The sequence below is a fragment of the Artemia franciscana genome, chromosome 5 (assembly GCF_032884065.1).
Source record: "Artemia franciscana chromosome 5, ASM3288406v1, whole genome shotgun sequence".
Taxonomy (NCBI): Eukaryota; Metazoa; Arthropoda; class Branchiopoda; order Anostraca; family Artemiidae; genus Artemia; species Artemia franciscana.
Genome location: NC_088867.1, coordinates 41058364 through 41081931, shown reverse-complemented (window position 1 = coordinate 41081931; position 23568 = coordinate 41058364). Strand labels below are relative to the sequence as shown.

Genomic DNA, 23568 nt, shown 5'->3' with positions numbered 1-23568 from the left:
AAAATATTAGCAGTATACTTTTTTTCTGTGAACTGGCATAAAGTTTCGTTTCTGATTATTTTGAGGAATCATAGGAAGCGCAATAGCACTGAAACAACGTAAAGAACGATTGTAAAGAGCGATATTGGCACAAAGTATTATTTATTTAATTTTTTTTTTTCTTTGACCAGGGCATAACGTATCGAAGGGGCTGTCAGAATGCCAAAGGCAATGTGGACCCAAAATAGTACCGGTCCGTTTTTAGAAGCTTCCGATTGTCCCAGCTCCTAGTTGGCTCAAAGATTTCTGTATCTCCAGAATGAGAAAATTCGTCTTGCTGTTAGCCAGTGAACTGACACTAATCTAGAATCAGTAAGCCATGTTGCGATATAATCTTGGAAATTCATCATGAGAGCATTGGAGCAAACAAGAAGTTGGAAAGTATTTATTGCCATCTCAACCTAATCAAAACATATCTCGCCACTTGTATAGAAATTGTCAAAGCTGACGAAGACAATACCTGCCACTGTATTACGTTCCGTAGTACAGACTTACACACTTTTTACACCAAGTCAGGATCAAGCCTATATTTCCACTAGGTATGGACCAAGCTTTGCATTGATTCACGACTGAGCTTAATTTAATACCGAGCCAGACAGTAGCCTAGGCTTTCCTTGTTTTAACACTGAGTCGGGACTTGGCTCATTTTCGCAGTATGTCACCGAAAATTCCGTAACACAGACTTAACCCATTTTTTGTGTTGAGTCAGGACTTAGCTCTCTGGGAGAATAGTGGAAAACTACGCAATTTCGACTTAATTACACACGTTTTACACAAAAGTGCCACCTGGACTATCTCATTCTGGAAAATAGGCTACTCGGGGCCTGTTTTGTCTTTGTCCCTAACGCCCAGGGTTACCTATGATCATACAGATTGAAAATTTTTGTATGATTCCGGTTCAAATAAGGTAGGGAATAACAACCTACTAAAAAGTTGGCACCGAAGGGTAGAAGGGTGGGTTCGGAGGAGGTTACAAGGTCAATTTATACCTACAATCATGCGTATTTGAATTCCTTATATATTCAATTTTAACACGGAACAAGATTTGCTTCTTGCTCCAACACGACACGTTTTTCAACCAAAATGTATATTTAAATATTCACAGAAGCTCATTTGTATCATTTAGATCCCCCGCACCTACAAATACATGGGTCATTTCTTCGGTGGATATAGAATGTTTGAACTTTTTTTTACTATTTTAAGTGAAATGTCTAACCATATCTGAGAGCTATAACAACGCCTACTGGAGTAGTGAAATATTAAAAAATTTGGTGCAATTTTTGCACCAAAAATTCCAAATGGAGGAGACTCCAATCAGAGTCTCCTCTGAGAGGAGACTCTCAGAGCACAGCAGTAGGATTTTGTAACATTTGTTATCACAGAATTATAATCCCAACAGTCGGAAATCACATAGAGATCAATCTGTAGGGATATAACATCTGGTTGTCATTCAATACAGCAATGCAGCTTTACAGCATCTACTATCATTGTGGTATTTCAAAACTGTGCTGCAGAAGACATTTCACTGATTGATACATAGAACAATACTGGGTCAAGACAACTTCCCTGAGGAGCCCCATTTGGTATCAGAATCAAGAACGCTTTGTCATCCCCAGCTAACAATTGCTGGCCCTTCCTGCTAAATAGTGAGCAATAAAAGCGACATTTTGGTAGCCTACGTTATAATTTTGGCATTTCAGCAGCTGTAGGTTGATTGGGACCTTATCAATGGTCCACAAGAAATTAATATGTAAGCGACCAAATCTCAGCACCTGATCATTGATTTCTCGAAAGTTGTTGACGACTTTTAGAAGCTTCGTTTAGCAAGAGGTAAATGAGGTATGGTCAAAGATTATTTTTTTTTACACATTCAGCAGTTTCTAGAGCTAAAGCTTCAAGATTCCAACCATTGAATAACTAAAAGTAAAACTCATCTTTTTTTTGCTATGCTATAACTATTATAGCTTCATCTCTCTTTCATTGTTTCAACCCACTAAAAGTTTCAACCCCCACTCTTTATTATTATTAAAAACCTTTTCTTTTTTATTTCTGCATGGACTAATTTCTCGCATAAACTTGACAAATTTTACACCCACTTTAAACCATAGATTTTAGCTACTTGTTGGGTAATTTTAGACTAAGACTAAGAAAAGAAGAAACTAACAAAGTAAGTAACAAACTAACAAAGAACTAGCACAAACTAAGAAAAGAAAGCATTACCAAGCACAAATCTCATATCTGAAAGCCAATAATCTTCATACTTGCAATAATTAACAAAATAGAACCCTTGCATAAAACCATTGAATAGGCAAAAAGCAACTGCAGCCAAAAAAGGTGAGAGTGGTGTGGCTTTTCCTCCTCTTATAAGAAATGGAAAGATTAAACTCCTACAAAAGAAAATAGTATAATATAAATGACTATAACTGAACATTATAAAAATACAAAACATGCAAAAAAAAAATACAGGACAGTAAGACAGGAAGCAAAAAGGTTTCGTCCACTATAGTTTGTCCACTGTAAAACCATTCCACCCTCAAAGCAAACTTATCAGAATTATCTTTCAGCTCCTTTTATTTATAAAGAAAACATCCCCATGCTTTCTATTTTTATAGAAAGTTTAGTCTACTTTAATGGCTACATTCGAGTCATACTTAATACTACACATCTTCACAATGACCGTTTGTTCTTCAAGCAATCAAATTAATTGGTTGAGATGGTCAAAATCAGGAAAGTAAATCAGGAAAGAAAGACAGGAAGTACAAAAAGGTAAGTACATCAGAACATATATCAAAAAAGGAAAAAGAACCCAAGCCCATTATTTTATCAGCACCTTGTAGTCTTGTCAAATTAAAACACATCTGTGAAGCCAAAAAAGTCAACTGTCATCTGGCCTACAAAAATAGAATGAGTCAACAAAATCAAACAAACCAAAAATTACTTGAATGTCCTTACATTTGTTTTCCTTTTAATGGTTCTGAATCCAAGTTAGAAAGGGAAATTTTCTATCATGATTAAATCTAAGAAAATGATTCTTTAGGAGCTGCTTTGCCTGTTGTTGCTTTTCTTTTTTGTAAAATTATGAAGTTGATTTGCTAAGGATTCTTTTTTTTCAAACCAGTTAAGCTAGAGCTATTTTTACAACTTTAATGATGCATGCAATATATGCAGTATTTTCATATTGCGTATTTGGCTGTAGATATTAAATAAAACTAATAAGATTACAATTGGATCCTAGTGCTAACTAAATGAGCAATTTGTGAGCTTACTAAAGATATTTTGCAGAATTATAGGGCTATTTTGAAAGAGTCTAAATGATTTTAAGGGAAATTAGGTACTCAGATGTTAAAGATCTATGAAAGAACCATATACACTATAAGAACAATGATATTGCGACCAGAATTTCGTTTTACATTAGTCTATATTATCCACTACTTCATACCAAGATTTAATTAGAATTAGGCCATTGTAATTTTTCATAGGTATGCATTGAATGGTGTAAAAATAATGTAATGATCCTAGGCCTGCATTATTTTGCCATGTGCTCTCATAAAGAGAAAAGAACGGACGCACCCAGTCCCTGAAATACCACCCCCCCCCCCAAAAAAAAATGAAAATCTGATAATTTTTTTGAACATTCATGTTGCTCCCCTGTAATAAAAGGTCTATCAAACACATGATATCCATATAAAAACTGTTGCGCACTTTCTCTCAATGGGAAGGATTTATCCATATCATATCTTTAGGATAATTCAAAATGATATTTGGATTACGAAAAAGCCCATAATGGCTAAATTTAAATTTGCTAACCTTTAAGCTATCATTTACAAAGACTAGAGAAGAAATTGCCACAGTAAATGAGTTACTGATAGGTGGAGCTTTAGTTACTTTGACTGTAGCCTTGGACACGTCTAATAATTAAAAAAAGGAATACCCTTTAAAAAATAATGTTTTTTTTGAAACAAGTGGCAGAATTTAGTTACGTCTTTGCTTCAAATACTTGCAAATATTGGTGCCACTACGACTAATCCTCCTCCATTGACAAAAACAATGCCTATAAATATGTTCTTACAACTCTGACTATTGATTAAATTAGTGAAATTATGGGGTAATATTTTGATAACATATCTATGAAGCTGATCTGTTGCTTTCCAAAAACAAAATAACCCAATAAATAACAGCTTAGTTTTATATGTGAAATCTTGGTTTACTGCAATAGAAATCAATAATAAACTGAAGCATGGTAGGATGTCTTTCAATGCGTTTAGATTCGTTTTGTTCAGTAATGTGGCAAAAGCTGAAAGTATTAAATTCTACTTGTAATGTTAGGAACTTTTTTCATACTGGGCTTCCCACGCCACTGCCCTTTGTAGATAAAGGTGATGAGAAACATTCCTAATTTTACCAGGTACAGCACAGTATTTACACAATCACTGTAAAAGAAGATAATTAAAATTCAACCTACAAAAAAAGCTAAGGCCTAAGAATCCCTGTATTAATTGAATACAGTTAATGTCTAATCTTCACAGGACCAGTAAGTCCAAGATATTATTCCAGTGTAAAATTTCAGTAGTAGCACCCCTGAGACAGTAAAACACAACTGTTTGATTTAAAAAAAATACACTATAAATAGGCATAATAATACAGTACATAGTAAATTAAAAAAAAATTGTAAATCACTTCTTAAATCCATAAAAATGGCATATAAACATTAAGCAAAACACTCCATATTAAATTACAAAAACACAAACATTAAAAGATTACATTGAAAAAAGATTATGTAAATGATTCAACAAGAAATTATGTCTTGTAGGATTTTCCTACAGCAATTCTAAGTTGAAGTTCATTGTACAGCAACAAAATATGAATAAAAAACTTACCTGTGAAAATAATGAAGCATGAAAAGGCCAATTAGAATCGCATTGGCATTAGACTGCCAAAAAAAGTTTGAATCTTTACTAAACACTATCAAATACAAAGGTACCAACAATGCTGGTATTTCCTGTAAGCACCATGCCACTTTAACATTCACCCCAAACCCATAGCTGGGTTTTGAATATCTACCATAAGGTGCTGGCATAAACAGCATCCACATAAAAGTAACAAATGCATAAAGAGCTTTTGCTAGCACCATCCGATTAATCAAGGATTCATAGCCTGAAGCACCAAATAGGGACATTGCCAAGTTAACTAGGGATAGAGGATCTTTAGCAGCCATTCTGAAATTCAAAAAGAACTAATACAATATACATGATTCAATATAGCATACTGTATGCATTATAATAAATCTGAGTATATAAGAGTCATAACAGCTTTGTCATGTTAATATACATGTTGTTTACCCAGATGATAAAACCTGATATAATGCTGACTTGAGATAAATCAGACATATATCCTGATGTATTTATTCCTTGTTATTTAGTAATGAGCAAGGATTAGATCTGTTACTTACAGATATTCAAAAATTGTGTTTAATAAAGTATGTAGTTTTCTCCTTTTAATAGAATTATTGCCAGTAACTCCCTAGTGTCAAAGTTTGTATTATAATTTTGAATATCTTCAGAAGCATTTTTTTGTTGAAGACTTTATAAGAATTAATTCTAGAACATGCAGTTTTTAGATTACCTTACAATCATAAACTAAAACAAACAAATAACACTGTGTAACTAAAGTTTTGTTAGATAAAAATGCATTGTTCATGTGAAAGTAAATAATTGCTAATGGACACTGTACATGAACTAAGTCTGCATCAACAATTTGGCTTGATATCAGCTTGCTAATGAATTTAAAGGAAAACTATTACTTTGATATTAGCTTGTTCTAAGTTTATTTATACAGATTTAGACTTAAAACAAACTTGGATCTAAGACATATCTTACCATTGGCTTGTTTTCAGTATGTTTTCAAAATTACTGGCTTGAATCCAGGGTTTGCCTAGGCATTGTCTTGCTTCCAGTATGTGCTCTAAACTACAGATATGAAATAAGATTGTTATCTTTGATATTTTCAAATTAATTTGAAAATTTTAATAATGGTTTGTAGAATTAGCCTCTGTTTTTTTACATCTTGAGACAACCTTGAGTCAAGGATTTTCCTTGCTGTTCCCTTGTTTTGCAAGTTTGTCATGACCTAACAACAAGGCAAAATTTGGATGGCTCGTGGGCTTAAAGAAAGCCTTTTTTTATCCTTTCTGCTTGGTTTTGAAACATGATTCGTCTTTAAAGTAAGCTTGAATCAAGCTTAATGCAAGGAAACTTCCTTTTGGGATGAATTTTTTTATTGTAGTGTTTAATTCAGAAAAAGTCTTGCACCAAAAATGTTTATGGTTTAAAGCAGCACCTTACCTTAGGCTAGGACCACACAATTATCACACTACCTAGAATAAATCTTCCTATGAAAGCAGATTAGCAGGGGATAAATTATACTGAAGAATTCTATCCTCTAGATTTTGAAAAATACCTTTTTTGGCATTTTCACTGAAAAATCTCCTTTTTTCAGTAATTTCATACTTAGAATTATTTTCATAGCCCTAATTACAACCCTACTCCCACCTCAATACCCTGAGCATTGCATCTTTTGTTTTATATGAGCCTATATTAATGTTAAAAATATCAATCTGTACTTACCTTTACAAGTTTTGTCTTTTTATATTCCAAGTGATTTCAACACAATATTTGCCAACAGTCTGAAGGAGAGCTGCTATTCTGAAGGAGGTGCAATAGAAAAAAGAGTCCAGTTTCACAGAAAACAATCTGTGCTCCCTGGCTTTCACAATCTTTGCATTATAAAAGTGAAAACTTGAGAAACTCAAATGACGCACAAGGAAATTGTGTTAAGCCTCATACATTTGCTCAATCCTGACTTTTAAACTCTCTTAATTTTGAATTCTATTTCTTAAATTTAAGAAAAACCTCCTGATTTGAATTAAAATTTGGGTAGAATAATAAGAATTGCATTATGACAAGCTAAAGACAATGAAACCCAATATTAAGGTAAATGTATATTTTCCAAAGCTCTAGAAATAAGAAAAGAGTAGAAAAAGTAGCTTGATAATGTCTGCTTAGATATACCTCAGGTACTGGATTTCTTCCTGAAAATATCATTTGCCTAACTCAACTACTTTTAACATAGCAAGAAGCCCCTTGAATCAGACTTTACCTTTTAAATTACAACACTCAGCCAATAAGGTAAATCTGCATATGTTGTGTACATGCCGAAGGGAGCAGGATCATCCACTACAATTTATCATTATTTTGTACATCAGTCTAAATCAACTGGCTTTTTCGCAAAATCAACACTAATGGTAGTCACTTTTTTTTCAGAAAAAGAATTTTACATGTTGATAACATGGTGTGATAAAAAACATCTAAGTTCATATCTTTATTTAAGAAGTATCCAAAGTTAAGAATAAAATATCCAAATCACAGACAGACTCTATTATAGGACCATTTAATGTAAGGAGAGTGATGTGAAGAATAAGAATGGTATTTATAAAAAAGACTAGGCTGCCACTTTTGTGTAAATTTAAATGCAAGAAAAAAAGTTTTCTTATATTGTAGTTAGCATATACTAACTAGCTTAGCATATCCCAAATTATAAGTAATACCAAATAGACTATCTAAAACTATCCACATTATATACAAGGTTAGATAACATCCAAGATTAAAAACATACTGTTCATATCTTGAAATCAAGGTAATTGAATGGGGTAATATCTAAGATCAGAAAACTAATGTTTATGTTTAGCAAATGACAGATACATAGTAAAACTTTAGATGAGGAGCTTTTGTCTATTTAGGAATGGTTGATTGGGTGATGGGAGGAAATAGCTGAGTTATGTGAATGAAACTTTCAGAATTGAATCCAGGGCATAAAATATTCCATGGGAAGGTATTGTCCAGCTAATATCTTTACCTTAATTTGAACTTCAGAGCAAAATTAAGGGTACAGTCACTGTTTCAGCTTGAAGAATATTCTGGCCATTGACAGCACATTTGTAGAAGAAATATGGCCATGTTTGTGCATTGAAAGGATGTTTTAACAGCTTATGTTATTTGCCTCTTGTATTTTATTGACTTGAATGTTTGGTAAAGAGGAGGTTATTTAGTTGTGCATTATACTTGTAGGTCACCATCATGTCACCACAGTGGCCTCTGAAAAAAAAAGCATTGGCAGCTGCAGATACTCCAACCTCTTAGTGTTAGTAAGATCTTATAGGCCAGCCATGCACTTTGTTGCATGTCTCTGAACTCTCTCCATTAAACTAATATCATTCTTAATGAATGAAAGGTGCATCATGTACCAAAATTAAATACATGCCTAACTTGTTGAAGTGCTGAGATTATCATTGAATTGGGATCAGACATTGTGAACCAGTAACAAAGGCTATTGTAGCCTATTTGAAGGCCACTGCACTTTGATATATTGAACTCAAGTAGCCAATGTTTTGCTCATGATTTGAATTTAAGAAAACTACACTGCACACTCTGTTGATTAGCAGGTCTAAGTATATTGGAATAATCAGCATAGAAAGTGATTACTTGTTTTTATTTTATTCACCATATTGCTGATATATACAAGGAATATACTACTACTACTACTAATAACTCACTGCAGCACCAAGCCGCCTGAGGCCAACACAGCTACGCACGCTCCTCCTCCAACCTAATCTATTTAAAGCCTCCCTCTTTACACCCTCCCAGGAAGTTCCCATTTCCTTTAAATCCTTATTTATGACATCCTCCCAACCCAGACAAGGACGACCTGCTTTCCGTGTAGCCCCAGACGGTTGGCCAAAAAGGACAATCTTCGGTAATCTGTCATCCTTCATCCGTAGAACGTGGCCTAGCCATCTCAACCTTTCTTTCATTATAGCCCCAGAAAGCGGGATTGAACCACACTTTTTGTACAACCTACTGTTTGAAATACGGTCAGTCAGCCGGGTACCCAGAACAATCCGTAGGCAATTTCTCTGGAAAACATCTAGTAAATTTTCATCTGCTTTTTGGAGTGTCCATGCTTCAGAGCCATATTTGACCACTGTCATCACTGTAGCTTCCAATATTCTAATCTTGGTTTGTAGGCTTATCTTTCTATTCTTCCAAACTTTTTTTAACTGTGAAAAAACACCCTGAGCTTTAGCTATTCTACTTTTAACATCTTCACTGCTCCCACCATCTTTACTAATAATACTACCAAGGTAACTGAAGCTCCCAACCTGATCAATCTTTTCGTTACCTAAGGTCACCTGTTCATCTTCACTTATTCCTAACCTTAGTGACTTAGTCTTCTTAACATTAATTTTCAAGCCTATTTTAGCACCCTGAACTCGTAAAACCTCTAAAAATTCATTCATTTTGCTCACACTTTCATCTAATATGCTTAAATCATCAGCATAATCTAAGTCCAGGAGCGTTCTTCCTCCCCATTTGATTCCATGGTCTCCAATTGCCTTTCCTGTGCTCCTTAAGACGAAGTCCATCAAAATGATCCATATAAAGGGGGATAGAACACAACCCTGCTTAACTCCTGATTTAATACAAAACCAGTTGCTAACCTCATTTCCTACCTTAACCGCAGCAGTATTATTCTCGTACATAGCACAAATCACTTTAATGTATTTTTCTGGTATACCATATAACGATAAGACCTTTGTTAACGCTGTTCTATCAACAGAATCGAAAGCTTGCTCATAATCGATAAAACTAAGGACCAAAGGTGTTTGACAACGAAGGGACTTCTCAATTATTAACCTAAGAGTGAAAACATGGTCGACACATCCTCTACCTTTTCTAAAACCGCATTGTTCTTCCCTTAAAACTTTGTCTACCGCATGTCTCAGTCTAAAAAGTATCATATTACTCAGTAATTTGCTACCTACAGAGACCAGACTAATGCCTCAATAATTCCGACATTCACTCTTGTCACCTTTCTTATACAGTGGTTTAATTAAGGTTTTCCTAAAATCATTGGGTACTTCCCCTTTTTCAAAAATCATGTTCATAATCTTCAGTAGCTTATTCCTAACCTCAGAGCCACCATATTTAAGGAACTCATTAATCATACTATCAGCACCTGGGGCCTTATTATTTTTTAATCCTTCTAGTACTGTCGCTAATTCTTCCTCACTAAACAAATCTTCCTTCACATCCAAGGTATCACAAACTTTTTCATTTTCATCTATATCTTTTCCTGCAACTGTATCTCGGTTTAGCACATTTTCAAAATGTTCCACCCATCTTTCTTTAACTTTTTCCTTATCACTAATTGTGACCCCATTTCTATCTTTAACTGGGACTAGTCCGGATCGGCTACTCCCTTTCAATTTATTAACATGCCAGTATAATATTTTACTATTATGCTGTCTAGCCGCATCTTCCAGATCCTCAGCAATTTTATCCATCGCCTCCATTTCACATCTCCTTAGTTCATATTTTAATGCTTTCTCCACTTTCTTTACATTCCTTTTGTTTTCATACAACCTATCGCTCAGATAATTCTTATACAAACCCCTTCCACTCTCTATTAAACCTAAAGCTTTTTCACTAATATTCCTAGTTGCTGTCTTAGCACTCTTCCCTAGGACACCATCAGCAACTTCACAAATTGTTTTTCTGAAATTATTCCATCCATCTTCCACATTGTCAAATTTTAAACCCTCAAGTTTAGTACTCAACTGTTCCTGGAATTTTTTTCTTAAATTTTCATCCTGTAGCAGGACCCAAAATGGCTCCTTGGGGTATTCTACTTAAAACATGACATGCCCTAGAGAGAACTTTGCCATCACTGGCTGAGAAGAGTCAAATCTATCAGAAAGTCCATGACCCAATTGATTATGTAGGTGTCTGCTGCCATGAGTTTTAATTTGAAACAGTTGTGAAACACCTTGTTGAAAGTCTTAGCCAGATCTAATAGAATCAAGTCCACAGGTAATCCTTTTTCCAGTTGTATTTTTCAGCTTTGGTGCAGTCACCTTTCTTAAAAATTGGGGGGAGGGTCAGATTTCTGTCCTAGGGTAACTTTCTAGAGTCAAGGGAAAGTTGGAATTTATAACAGAGTGATAGTGCAATTTCTTTGACAATCTCCATCAAGAGTCTTGGAGGCAAGTTATCAGGACTGATACTTTTGATGTCTAGTGTGTCAAGTTGTTCTATGATTTCTGAAGGGGAGAACAATTAAGTGGTGTCAGCTTAAGAATGTCATAGGGTGGGCTACAAGGGAGAGGACCATCTAGTTTACTGGTAAAACACCAATTCAAATTCCTTGTTGAGAAGTTTGTCAATAGCCTTCAAACTAGTTATCTACATGCCACCATCCTCACAGATTATTTTTACTGACTACCTGTTATGGTATTTACTGGATAAATAATTCCAGAACTTCTTTGGGCTTCTCTTACTGTCATCAGCTAGCTTTGACTCAAAACTTGTGTAAGTTTGCTTAATTAAGTTCCTTGAGTTGTTGTCAAATTTTTGACCATGTTCCTCTCCTCCTACATGATTGTACTTTCTCAAGTTTTTTTTCCCTTTCCTTTCCTATCTAGCTCCTTGTATATTTCAGGGGTTTCAAAAATGCAGTGCTTTAGGCTTTGGTATGAGTTTCACTGTTGTGTGCTTTTTCTGAAGTGTAAGTAGCCCACTTTTTAGTTTTGGCTATTGCTGGTTGACATCTCCTTGGAGTAAAAGCAACCAGACTATGCCTTCTAGTTCTTTTAGAAGTGTACTAGAATCTATACAAGTTTTCTTTATATAATCTTTTTTTTATGAAATGACAGTTTTATCTTTACCTTCTTTTTATTTCTAGGGGTTAGAAGATTGCATAGACTACATAGGTTTAAGCAAAAAAAGTCATGCTAAGGACTTTTTCCTAAAATTTAAGAAACAGATTTCATAGATCTTTTAAGCCTTATAAAATGTGACTGAGCAAAGTTGTGAAACTCAAAGCACTTTTTAAGGTTTTAAAGACCTATAAATATATTCTCTAAATTTTGAAAAATAAACCATTGATATGACTTAAAATTCTATTCAAATAACAGGAAATCCATTTTCAGAGCTGAAATCAGAGAAAAAGAAACTGATAACTGAAAATTAAAGTAAAATGTTGTTTTGTCAAAATTTCAGTTGGTATAGATCTGTCATGTAGGCAAATTCCAGGAACTTCTAGGGGGAGAAGGAGTAGAGGCAGGTACTTCAAAATACTTTCCCAGAACATACTTTAGCCTGTAGATCCATCCCCAAAAGTCTCATTTTCTTAACCTAAGTTCTTCCAATAAGAAAGGTTTCAGTCCAGGTAACTATACCATCATGCACCCATTATGTTTCTAGTTTAAAGAGAGGAAGTTGATGCTGAACTTTATGAAAGGCTTTTACTTGATTGAACAATATGACATCCACCAAGCCTATGGTCATTATCCAAGAATCCGGTCACTAAGTCATATGATTCAACAAGGTTTGTGTTGGTTGAGAAATTTTTACAGGAACTATGCTGACTTTTAGAACATGTGATTCCTTTTAATGCTCATTGATAAAAGTTTTATTCAGGTAACTCAACTAATTTAAATATAGAAAAAAGCCTCTTATTATTTTAAACAAAAAAAGAGCAAGCCATGGGCTTGCCTTGTTAAAGGTCTAGAATTGGACCTCTTCAGAAGGAGACATGTTAGAACAGATATTATTTTAGATTGTTAATTTTATGCTTATTTTCATTGTTTGGTTCATGTTTTTGCGTATAATCCCTAGCTGCCTCTAACGGGCTCATTTAGCCTTAGGCTATACAGAAAAACTAATAAAAAAAAGAAAATAGAATTATGCTTACTTTATCAAATGCCGAAATGTATTTTGATTTCAAAATCTTTTGCGAAAACTGAATTTAACAGACATCTATTTTTAGTAAGGCTTTATTTAATTTCCAGAGGACAGTAAAGTTTTGTTTCGTGATAAATCTACTTACATCAAATGACCTGTTTCAAATTTTGCACAACATAACCCCCTATGCTGTTGGCCTAGACATCCCAAACTAAAAATTATTAAGAATCTATGTATAACGCATATTTTGTATTAAGGAAAAAGTGCTACACCTTACATTTCGCTGCTAAGTGTATTGTAGTCAAAATAAAACTAACAATTTCAGTTAATTATTTTGATTCATTTCAGAGGGTTTAATGCATGAGGGAAGGACTAAAACCTCTTGGGACCAAATTTTTCTACGTTTCTCTAGGAACTCTCAATATGAATTGGAGGACTGATGGGGGAAAGGTAGTAACTTAAGCTTCGGTCTCTTCACTGGAAATTTCAAACCTCTTGAAATAGTACAAATGTTTTATTTAGTATAAAATGAAGGATTACATGATTACCTCCAGAGGAAGATTTCATATTACCTGCTATAAGCTGATTCATCCTTAAAGATCTTACACCCTCTAAAATATTATTACCAAATCACTTGGCACTTAATTCCCTCCCACCCACAGAAGATTACTTTAGGGGTTCAGTTTTTCTAAGGGTGATTATTTCGAAGTAATGGTCGGAGGAAACACAGACAGAGCTCATTTAAACAATTTCGTATTGACTCCATAGACAGTTTTTGAGCGAAAAGAGACTGCACCTCAATAATGAGCTTCTTATTTTCAACAAGTTTCGTTGGGATACGACACTCCCTCTTCCCCAGAAGTCAAGTTTGTCTCAGACTAAAAAGAAAGACGGAACAGCGGCTTTCGATGGTGAGATTGGTCTAGGGCCCCTTTAAAGCACATCTAAGTTACCTCTCATTCAGTTTCGTAAAAGCACGAACGCTTTTTGTCGGATATTGTGATGGCTAAAATTTACATTTCTCCCTCTCCTTACGAAAAAGTTCGGAGAGCTATTACTCGAGAAAGATGTTATGTCAATAGTAATTTCTACTTTCCACCAAGTTTGGTTGAAATTTCACAACCCATTCAGGTCACGTTCCTGAGTAAAATGGTTAGAGTCCTATCATTATTGTGCATGAAGGCAGGATGAGGTCCGACCACGACAAAACAAAACTTGGAGATTTACTCTTACTCCCTATTAAGTTGTTTTTTTTTACGAAAACAAAGTTTGATACCAAATGCCCCCCCCCCCAAAAAAAAGGAAATATGGTTGGGAATTGCTCCTCAAAGGGACTGAATTACACACTAGCTGAGACCTACAATCTAGTTTGGCTGAGAAGCAACATCCCCTTCTGGTCAAAACATCCAAGGATCCTTTACCCTACAGAGGGCATAATGTATCTGGACACTAAGACACGACTAAATTATTGATTCTTACTTTCTATCAGTTAATGCTGATGATATACAGACAGTCTCTAACCCTAAATACAAAACTAGCAAATTAATTGCTAATTCTGACTATACATTGTTGAGATCCTAAGGCACTTTTAGTTAAGTATCACGATGACTAGAAATAAATGAGCCCTCTATCTTCGCAATGGTCGGAATAGCCCTCGACCCTCAATAAGCAAACTAGGACACAAGCATTTACCTCAGATACCAAGTAGTTTTCAACTAGACACCTTTATTACAAAAAAAAAAACAACAAAAAAACAACAGGGGCTCCCCCCCCTCAAAAGATGTCAGAATTGGTTTTGACTATCCAAAGAAATACTTTGACATTTAATGCTACTTTCCATCAAGCTTGGTTCAAATCCAAAGGACGGTCTGATAAAATTCGTAGAAAACAGAGTTGAAAGAACCTCCTCTCTTTCCAGAGGTCATATCGTGTGTGAACTCTCCGAAAAACCACTACTGGGACAGCAGCTCATTCACTGTGGTTGAAAACCAACAACGGTTCTTGTAAACCAATTGATTGAAAATTAATAAAAAGAAAATCCCCTACTCCCCCAACTATAAATCGAATCATAGCAAGACCTGTGTCAATTTATTTGTGGGCCCAGGTTTCCTTTGCGTTCCCCCTCCTCAACTAGAAAAAGCAAGATCCGTAAAAGCTGACAATTTTATTCAACGTCTCATATCAGTTTTCGATACTTTTTAATGTCAAAGGTCGAAAATAATAAATACTTAGAACATAGACAAAAATGGATCCACTAAATGTTTCACTAATATGTACATTCACATTTGTTATCCCAACAATGAGAAGTATCTAGATTGAATTTCATCGGTGACCTTGACTATAATGGAAGTAGCCATGGACCAAATGTCACTAAGTTGCGAACTGCTTTATGCGCACCCAAATAGTCATGACTTAACACCAGCTACTTCATTTTGAGAACTTCAGATCACTAGAATTACCGTTGCACATATTTACATTTAAAATCCTCTCGTGGCCACGGGTACATCCAAATTTTTATTCTTCACAGCGCATTGATGGAAAGAAACCCATTAGTTTTTTTGCCACACCATACTAATGAGAATAGTACAAAGGGATTTTTGGCTAAGCACTGTAGGATATCGAAGATGGGTTCAACCTCATCAAAGTGACTAGACAGCTACGGCATTTTCTGATGTTCTCGATTGCAAAATTGTTGAATACATTTTTAAGATATAGTCAATTCCTTTCTTTGCATGCTTTCTGGCTTCTTTATCCATAGTGCCCGAGGTTATTCTTTCTAAAAGTTTCTCTTTGGCCGTATCAAGAGTATTTACAACAGAGATGTCGTTCAATAATGTATTCGAGCCTCCTTTAAAAGCCTTTTCTGCTTCAAAAGCCTTCTGTAAAATAGAAGTAATAAGAGGCGCTAGAGACCCAAGGTCATTTTTTATGGTAAATAAATACTGAACTACGAATAACACACTGATGGGCTTAGGTTGAGCTTGAGGATACTTCGGCCAGCTCTTGCGGGTGCACTGATCGTTAGGATATTTTTTATTTTTGTAGTCTGGGTTAAACCGAACAGATTCTAGATAGAAAGAAGAATGGGGATCGCGATTTCTTGATCCAGAAGGCTTCAGCAATGTGCGACTTGAAATTCGAATAGCATCCTTTTCATAATGAGATGATTGTTTAACTCTGAATTGCTCCGGAGATGAAGAACCGCTTCGGCTACCATTTCTTGATCGAGAACGCTCTCGTTTAGTGCCCTGCGACCTACAAAAACTTGGAGACCTTCTTTGATATAGTGAATTCATACGAGATGGACTTCTTGAAGAAGAGCTGTGAATGCTTGGAGATCTTCTTTGATACAAAGAATTATTAAGAGAGGAAGCTCTAGAAGAAGGACGATCAGACCGACCAAATGGCTTCCTGTCATTTCCTGAAAAAGACAAAATTGAAAGACAATCGATGGGAACAAGGGGGGGGGGGAAGAGAAAATTGTAAAATTTCCTAGACCTAGGTGCATTTAATAATTCTCTTACGCTGTAAAAAAAAACAACACAAAAATCGAGTGATTTTTATTCGTACAAAAAGAACTTTTTATGATAAAATTTTGGCAATTCCTAAGGCTTATTCTTGTGTGCATTGCACAACATAATTTACGCGTCAAAGCCTTCCACGTTAGCTAGCACAAAAGGTGACGGTTGTAAATCTCAATTATTCACAAGAAAATACAACGGATATTTTGATTGAAGGTAAAGAGCAATTTAAAAACTTACTAACGAAGAGTACTTATTCTGTACATGAGAGGCGACCCTGCACCCCCTTCCCCCTCTTTATGGTAGTATAAAATTATTTCCAAATGTACAATCAAGTGCACTCATAAATACTTTCAGTATAGCACTAAGAAAATTTGGCGCAAAGAAGAGGGGGAACGGGAGTTGAATAGGACAGCCCCGCTCATCTAGGAAAAAAATTCAGTTGGTTGCTTTGGAGTAGCTCTTTACTTAATTAAGTTTTTCTTCGTTTTCAATACTATACGCGGTGTTACCTGAAATCTAAGGAGAGCTGCTACTCCCTCACATGAAATATTAGCTTTGGCAGAACTATGCTTCGAGAGATGATGCTCGTTAAGTTATTTATTTATAGAATTTTATACAAACACTAACAAAAAAAAAAAGTCTTTGAATACGCTTTCTTTTTAATGTGAAGGTTACACTTGAGTTTGTTCAATCAATTTCTTCCACCATGGATTCGTTATTGCAAAATTAAGTGTTAAATCGTTGACCAAACCTAAGAGACTTTTTAGTCGACTTTTGTTTGGACAGTTGATGAAAATACCAAATCGCACAAGAAAGAGGTAGACAGTGGAACCAAATACTTCTAAGCCTCGGTTGCTAATTCCGGGCATTCTGTTTTTCTTTTTAACCAAAAAGTTTTCAAATTATCAGACTTGAACACCATTTTTTCCATCAGCAGATATTTCCAGCAGATTCTCTTAGAGCTAGTTGCTAAATTTGCCTCATTTACAGCTGCATTTAAAAACAGATTTAAGATCCGTCTTCGCCCAGTGTTATTCGATATACTTGCACTGAGAAGTAATTACACAATTCTTTCGTGTAATTACCAACACCATTTTCGTAACAGAAATATATGACTTGATGTTTATCTCGCTTCCGACTACTTCAATGAAAGACAAAACTCTGTTGACAAAAACGAATCAAAGTTGTTTTGATTTATAGATGATGACAACTATTCATTTTTATGGCACTTGGTATTAACCAAGTGACATATAGCAATCGCAAATTCTGTCGGTCTGTCGGTCCCGGTTTTGCTACTTTAGGCACCTCCAGGTAAGCTAGGACGATGAAATTTGGCAGGCATATCAGGGACGGGACCAGATTAAATTAGAATTAGTCGTTTTCCCGATTTGACCATCTGGGGAGGAGTGGGGGCCCGTTAATTCGGAAAAAATAGAAAAATTGAAGTATTTTTAACTTACGAACGGTTGATCAGATCTTAATGAAATTTAATGTTTGGAAGGATATCGTGTCTCATAGCTGTTATTTTAAATCCCGACCGGATCTGGTGACATTGGGCGGGGAAGTTGGGAGGGGGAAACCTAAAATCTTGGAAAACACTTAGAGTGAAGGGATCAGGATGAAACTTGGTGGGAAAAATAGGCACCAGTCCTAGATAAATGATTGACATAACCGGAACGGATCTACTCTCTTTGGGGTAGTTGGGGGGGGGGTGTTAATTATGAAAAATTAGAAAAATGAGGTATTTTTACCTTCGAACGGGTGATCGGATCTCAATGAAATTTGATATTGAGAAGGATATCGTGTCTCAAAGCTCTTATTTTAAATCCCGACAGGATCTGGTGACATTGGGGGGAGTTTGGGGTAGGGGGACCTAAAATCATGGAAAACGCTTAGATTGGAGGGATCGGGATGAAACTTGGTGGGGAAAATAAGCAGAAGTCTTAGATACGTGATTTACATAATTGGAATGGATCTGCTCTATTGGGGGGGGGGGGGTAATTCGGAAAAATTAGAAAAATGACGTATTTTTAACTTACGAAGGGGTGATCGGATCTTCATGAAACTTCATATTTAGAAGGACCTCGTAACTCAGATCTCTCATTTTAAATCTCAACCGGATCCAGCGTAATTGGGGGGGGGGGGGGCAGTTGGGGGGACCTGAAATCTTAGAAAATACTTAAAGAGGTGAGATCAGGATGAAACTGGATGGGAAGAATAAAAACTTGTCTAAGATACGTGACTGACATAAACGACCGGATCTGCCGTCTTTGGTGGAGTTGGGGGGGGGGGGTAATTTTGAAAATTGAGGTGTTTGTAACTTACGAAAGGGTGACCAGATCTTAATGAAATTTGATATTTAGAAGGATCTTGTGCTTTAAAGCACTAATTTTAAATTCCGACCAGATCCTGTGACATTGGGGGGGAGTTGGAGGGGAAAACCGGAATTCTTGGAAAACGTGAAAATTGGGGTATTTTTATCTGACGAATAGGTGATCGGATCTTAGTGAAATTTGATATTTAGAAGAAATTCATGTCTCAGAGCTCTTATTTTAAATCCCAACCAGATCTTTTGACATTGGGGGGAGTTGGAGGGGGGAAATCTTGGAAAACACTTGGAGTGGAGGAATCGGGATGAAGCTTGGTGGATAGAATAAGCAAATGTTCTTGATATTGACTGACGGAACCGTACTGATTCTCTCTCTTTGGGGGAGTTGGGGGGGAGGGGTTCAGTAATTTGGCGAGTTTGGTGCTTCTGGACGTGCTAGGACGATGAAAATGGGTAGGTGTGTCAGGAAGGTGGACAAATTGACTTGATAAAGTCGTTTTCCCAGGTTCGACCATTTGGGAGGCTAAAGGGAGAGGAAAAATTAGAAAAAATGACGTACTTATAACTTACGCGTGGGTGATCGGATCTTAATGAATTTTGATGTTTAGAAAGACATCGTGACTCAGAACTCTTATTTTAAATCCTGACCGGCACTAAGCCTCTTATTTTCCTTTTAAATCAATCTATTGATTCATAGAATTTTGCTAGAGCTCATACCATATGATCTCTTGGCTCTTAGCTCTTCTTGCCTCGTCACAAGTGCCATATGAGCTCTTAGCTCTTGTTTTTTATTACAAAGCCATGGAGTTCGTCTTTTGCTACAAGAACATTTTCATCCCACTCTTGAAGACTATTATTAAAGTTACTTAAATGCTTAAGTAAGCCATAAAGACAAGCCAAATTCAAAAGGAATTTCTCAGAACAGAGTGACTTGACTTGCTATGAATGTCATTTAGTTCACCGAGAAGTTCCATAGCTTTGATCAGTACTTTGCCTTTTGATTACCATTTAACCTCTGTATCGTAAAGAAAATTGCGGTGCAGTGCCCCAAATTCATCACAAATAGTTCACAATCACAATAAAGTCTGCAACACTTTTCTTTTGATAGAATTTACTATGTTAATAATAATAATTAGAACTTGACTGTATTCTTGTGACGGGTTTTGGCTGCAAGAACATGGCGATGGAGAAAGCAATGCACCCAACAAGTGCTTGGTATTTGTTTTTTCAGTCTATCCATAAATCCATTCTTCACATCAGTCATGGCTTTAACTTGGTCACTATAAATAGGAATGCATTTTTGTGCCCAATCGATGTGCAGCTTCATATTCATATCTTGCGTAGCTTCAAGGAATACGTCATGAAACAATTCAACTGTAATATTTTTGGGAAGCGCCTTGAAAAATGGTACTTCTCTGATTAATGTTTCGCTGGATTCAAAACACACAAAATCTACAAACTGCGCACAATCCGTAATATTTGTAGATTTATCAAATTACAAGGGTACAAAAGAACTTTTCTTTATTTTGTCTATGACTGGATTACGGACGTTAGTCGCCTTATTGCTTATCCTGCGTTGAATGGAATTGTCAGACGGATATTTTTAATTTTTTCGACATCTTTCTTGCCAAACAAAGCCTCTACTATATCTAAAGCCCAGTGGTAAAAATCTAATTTTTGGCAATATTGTGAAGTTGTCCTGCTTTAGCCATAAGAAAAGCTATTCGATAACTAGCGAGCGACGCTTTCTCATTTAGACTGGACATTTGTCCTGTTTTAGTTTATTGATGTTCAAGGGCTTTTAATTTTTGCTAAAACAAATTCCACAGGCCTTTTTTTTTATTAGGATGGTTTTTGCTTAGACAGCATACCAACTTTGATGGCTTTATGCCTTCTCTTGACAAAATTTTCAAAGCAAATTATATACTGCAGTTTTTTTCTCAATCACAGTACACCCAAATTTCAAATAACTGTCATAATAAACACATTGTTTTTTGCTTTATTTATTAATACATAAAACGGTAAGCAATAATACTTGTCGCTATAACTTTATCCCACCTTGCCCCCTAGACGTTTGATGGTGGTGATGTTGTCAAAAATTTATTCATTTTCAATTACAACAAAAACCCAAATAAATACGTAAAACAAGTAATTCACGGTCTTCAAAACAGCAGACGAAACGACCACAGTGTGTATTACGCTTACAAATCACTGTTGCTCCAACTCCAAGGTACCTAACGCACACTGTAAAACCCTACAAACAGTCCGCATATAACATCGTAGCTTCAGTTCCGAATTGTTTCCACTTTTTGTGGTCTTCCTTTTGATTCCACTTACTTCACAGTTTTGCACTCAACTACTGTGGGGGTGGTCAACAACCCTATCTATAGGCTAGCGCAATCTAGCATGAATAATCTCAAAGCGAGACGAAATATCTCAAACCTTGTTGGCTTTTCGCGCTCGCCACGGAAAGGGCAATAGTTCCAAGTAATACCAACAGATGGCACTGGGAGTTTCGACCTAAACAATACAAATCTGCTTTTATTTGTTTGTTCGTTATTACTTGGCCACATATTCGACTTCAAATTATATGTTTTTATGCTTAATTATATGTTTATATCCGGATCCTAATAATGCAAATGTCTAAAATTTATTTATCTGAAGAAAACATATTTTTAACATGAATCATATCGGGATATGATACCTGACATGGGGATGCCATGGATATTCTGTGGTAGCCACAACACTTGGCTGGGTAGAGAATTTAAAGTGGCGAACCCTATAGGCAAGTGTATTCTCCTGATGAGCCCTTGTGCTGGGTTGTTGCCTCGGAATGATTTGTCTTTATTATTTTTTCTATTGTTTGGTAAATGACGACTTATACTTATTGACGACATGACTGCCTGTCCATGGATATTCTTTATGGTTGATTGTGTATGGCTATGCTGTTTGACCTATGTGATTGTATGGATGAATAGGGTTAAGGCCTCATTCAAGTGCTGGTTTATAGTAATCACTAATTTAGGAACACAGTCTTCCTTTTCTCCTTCTGTCTTTTTTTTTATGTGTTTGTGCTGTTGCATTGGTGATTTCTCTTTTCATGATATATATATATATATATATATATATATATATATATATATATATATATATATATATATATATATATATATATATATGTATATATATATATAAAGAGAGAGAGAGAGGGAGAGACAGGAGAGAGGGAGAGAGAGGGAGAGAGGGAGAGAGAGGGAGAGAGAGGGAGAGAGGGAGAGAGAGGGAGAGAGAGGGAGAGAGGGAGAGAGAGGGAGAGAGGGAGAGAGAGGAGAGAGGGAGAGAGAGAGGGAGAGAGAGAGAGAGAGAGAGAGAGAGAGAGAGAGAGAGAGGAGAGAGAGAGAGAGAGAGAGAGAGAGAGAGAGAGAGAGAGAGCGAGAGAGAGAGAGAGAGAGAGAGAGAGAGAGAGAGAGAGAGAGAGAGAGAGAGAGAGAGAGAGAGAGAGAGAGAGAGAGCGAGAGAGAGCGAGAGAGAGAGAGAGAGAGAAAGATATCTCGTGCGCTATCCACACTTGTATGAATTTTAGTAAGCAGACCTAATAATGAGTTAGTTGTCCGTCCACTGGCTAGGACAGACCGTGGGGAGGACGATGGAGGATCTTCACTATCCCATCTTCAGCACAAGGAGAATTATAAAAATAGCAGGAAGCAAAATTACGACAAATAGTGAAAAAATATAAGATTAAAAAACATATTTTTTTCTTTTTACCAAATCAAAGAATACAAGTTTGTTCAGCAACGAAGAACCAACAACACGAAGATTGAAACTAACAATCCCATCAACAAACTAAAGCTTTTAAGTGCCGATATCTCCCAAGAAAGGTACAGTGCTTCTTCTCGCAAAGAAGGCAACTCAGCTAAGACGGCCAAAAATATGGCGAATTTACATTTAAAAAACCCTCACAAATATAAAACACAAAACATTAGAAGTTACACAAAAGCGATGGATATTATTTAACACTAATCCAAATCTTGAAATAAATTAAAAACGAAACCAAATAAAAACAAGAATAAGAACAAACTGAGGAAATGTAAAAACAACCAATTAAAACTTACTGCCAAAGCTCGATTCTTCTCCTCGGGTGTCATAACAAGTAGATGGACATTCTTTGTTTTCGTACCCATAGGGAAATTCGTACTCACTGCCAAGCCGTGCTAAAAAAAAACAACAACAACAAAAAAACAATTAAGAATCAAAATAAGCTCTCGTTAAAGATAAAACTTTTTTCACCCTGGCCTCATCAATCCTAAGCTGTTCAGAATTCAAGGAACATAAGTACTTCTCACTCGAGCAATCGAGGAATCTAAATACTGCGATGAGTTGTAAATAATAATATATATATATATATTTTTTGGTGCTTTTAGCTCACAAAATCTGGTATAATTAAATTTCAACTCAGATTCACCCTAAAGTTCAGTGCTTAAAACTACAGATAGGAGGAACTTATCGAAGACACTATATCAAACATATATTCTATTTTACAGATGATGCCATCTAATATTCTAGTTACTACGTATGCCTCATAAAACGCAGATGGCCGAAGGAGACACTGATGTAATTTATAGTAGCATTTGCCCAAGAGGAAGAAACACACAAAAAAATTTCTCAGATCTGATGCATTGTTGAGTCACAGAGTGTGTGAGTCACAGAGTGTAAGAGTATAACAAACCAATATGAAGATTTTCTCATATATATATATATATATATACTAGCTGTTGGGGTGGCGCTTCGCGCCCCCCCAGCCCCCCGCGCGCGTAAGTCGTTACGCGCCATATTAGTTACGCGCCATTGTAGTTGTGTCCCTGTGTCCCACCTGTGAATA

The 23568-nt window shown here is 35.9% G+C and overlaps 2 protein-coding genes across 7 annotated transcripts in view; both read right to left on the bottom strand.

Moving 5' to 3' along the window:
• The window catches only part of LOC136027415 (3-oxo-5-alpha-steroid 4-dehydrogenase 1-like), a 37908-nt gene extending 25015 nt beyond the window's left edge, over positions 1–12893 (bottom strand). The window contains exons 1-3 of one of the 5 annotated variants that reach the window (XM_065704661.1): positions 12847–12889; positions 4917–5255; positions 2260–2426 (exon numbers count right to left, since the gene is read on the bottom strand). In XM_065704661.1, the coding sequence (XP_065560733.1) occupies positions 2260–2426; positions 4917–5254 (505 nt within the window). In that variant the 5' untranslated portion in view covers position 5255; positions 12847–12889. Of the gene's footprint in view, positions 1–2259; positions 2427–4916; positions 5256–6662; positions 6747–12846 lie in introns of those variants that run through there. The other 4 variants (XM_065704662.1, XM_065704657.1, XM_065704656.1 and 1 more) reach the window with 4 other exon arrangements.
• A 2092-nt stretch (positions 12894–14985) lies between these two features.
• LOC136027414 (uncharacterized) overlaps positions 14986–23568 on the bottom strand; it is a 32456-nt gene continuing 23873 nt past the window's right edge. For both annotated transcript variants that reach the window (XM_065704655.1, XM_065704654.1), the window contains exons 4-5: positions 22802–22900; positions 14986–16257 (exon numbers count right to left, since the gene is read on the bottom strand). In XM_065704655.1, coding sequence (XP_065560727.1) covers positions 15485–16257; positions 22802–22900 — 872 coding nt within the window. In that variant the 3' untranslated portion in view covers positions 14986–15484. The remainder of the gene's footprint in view (positions 16258–22801; positions 22901–23568) is intronic.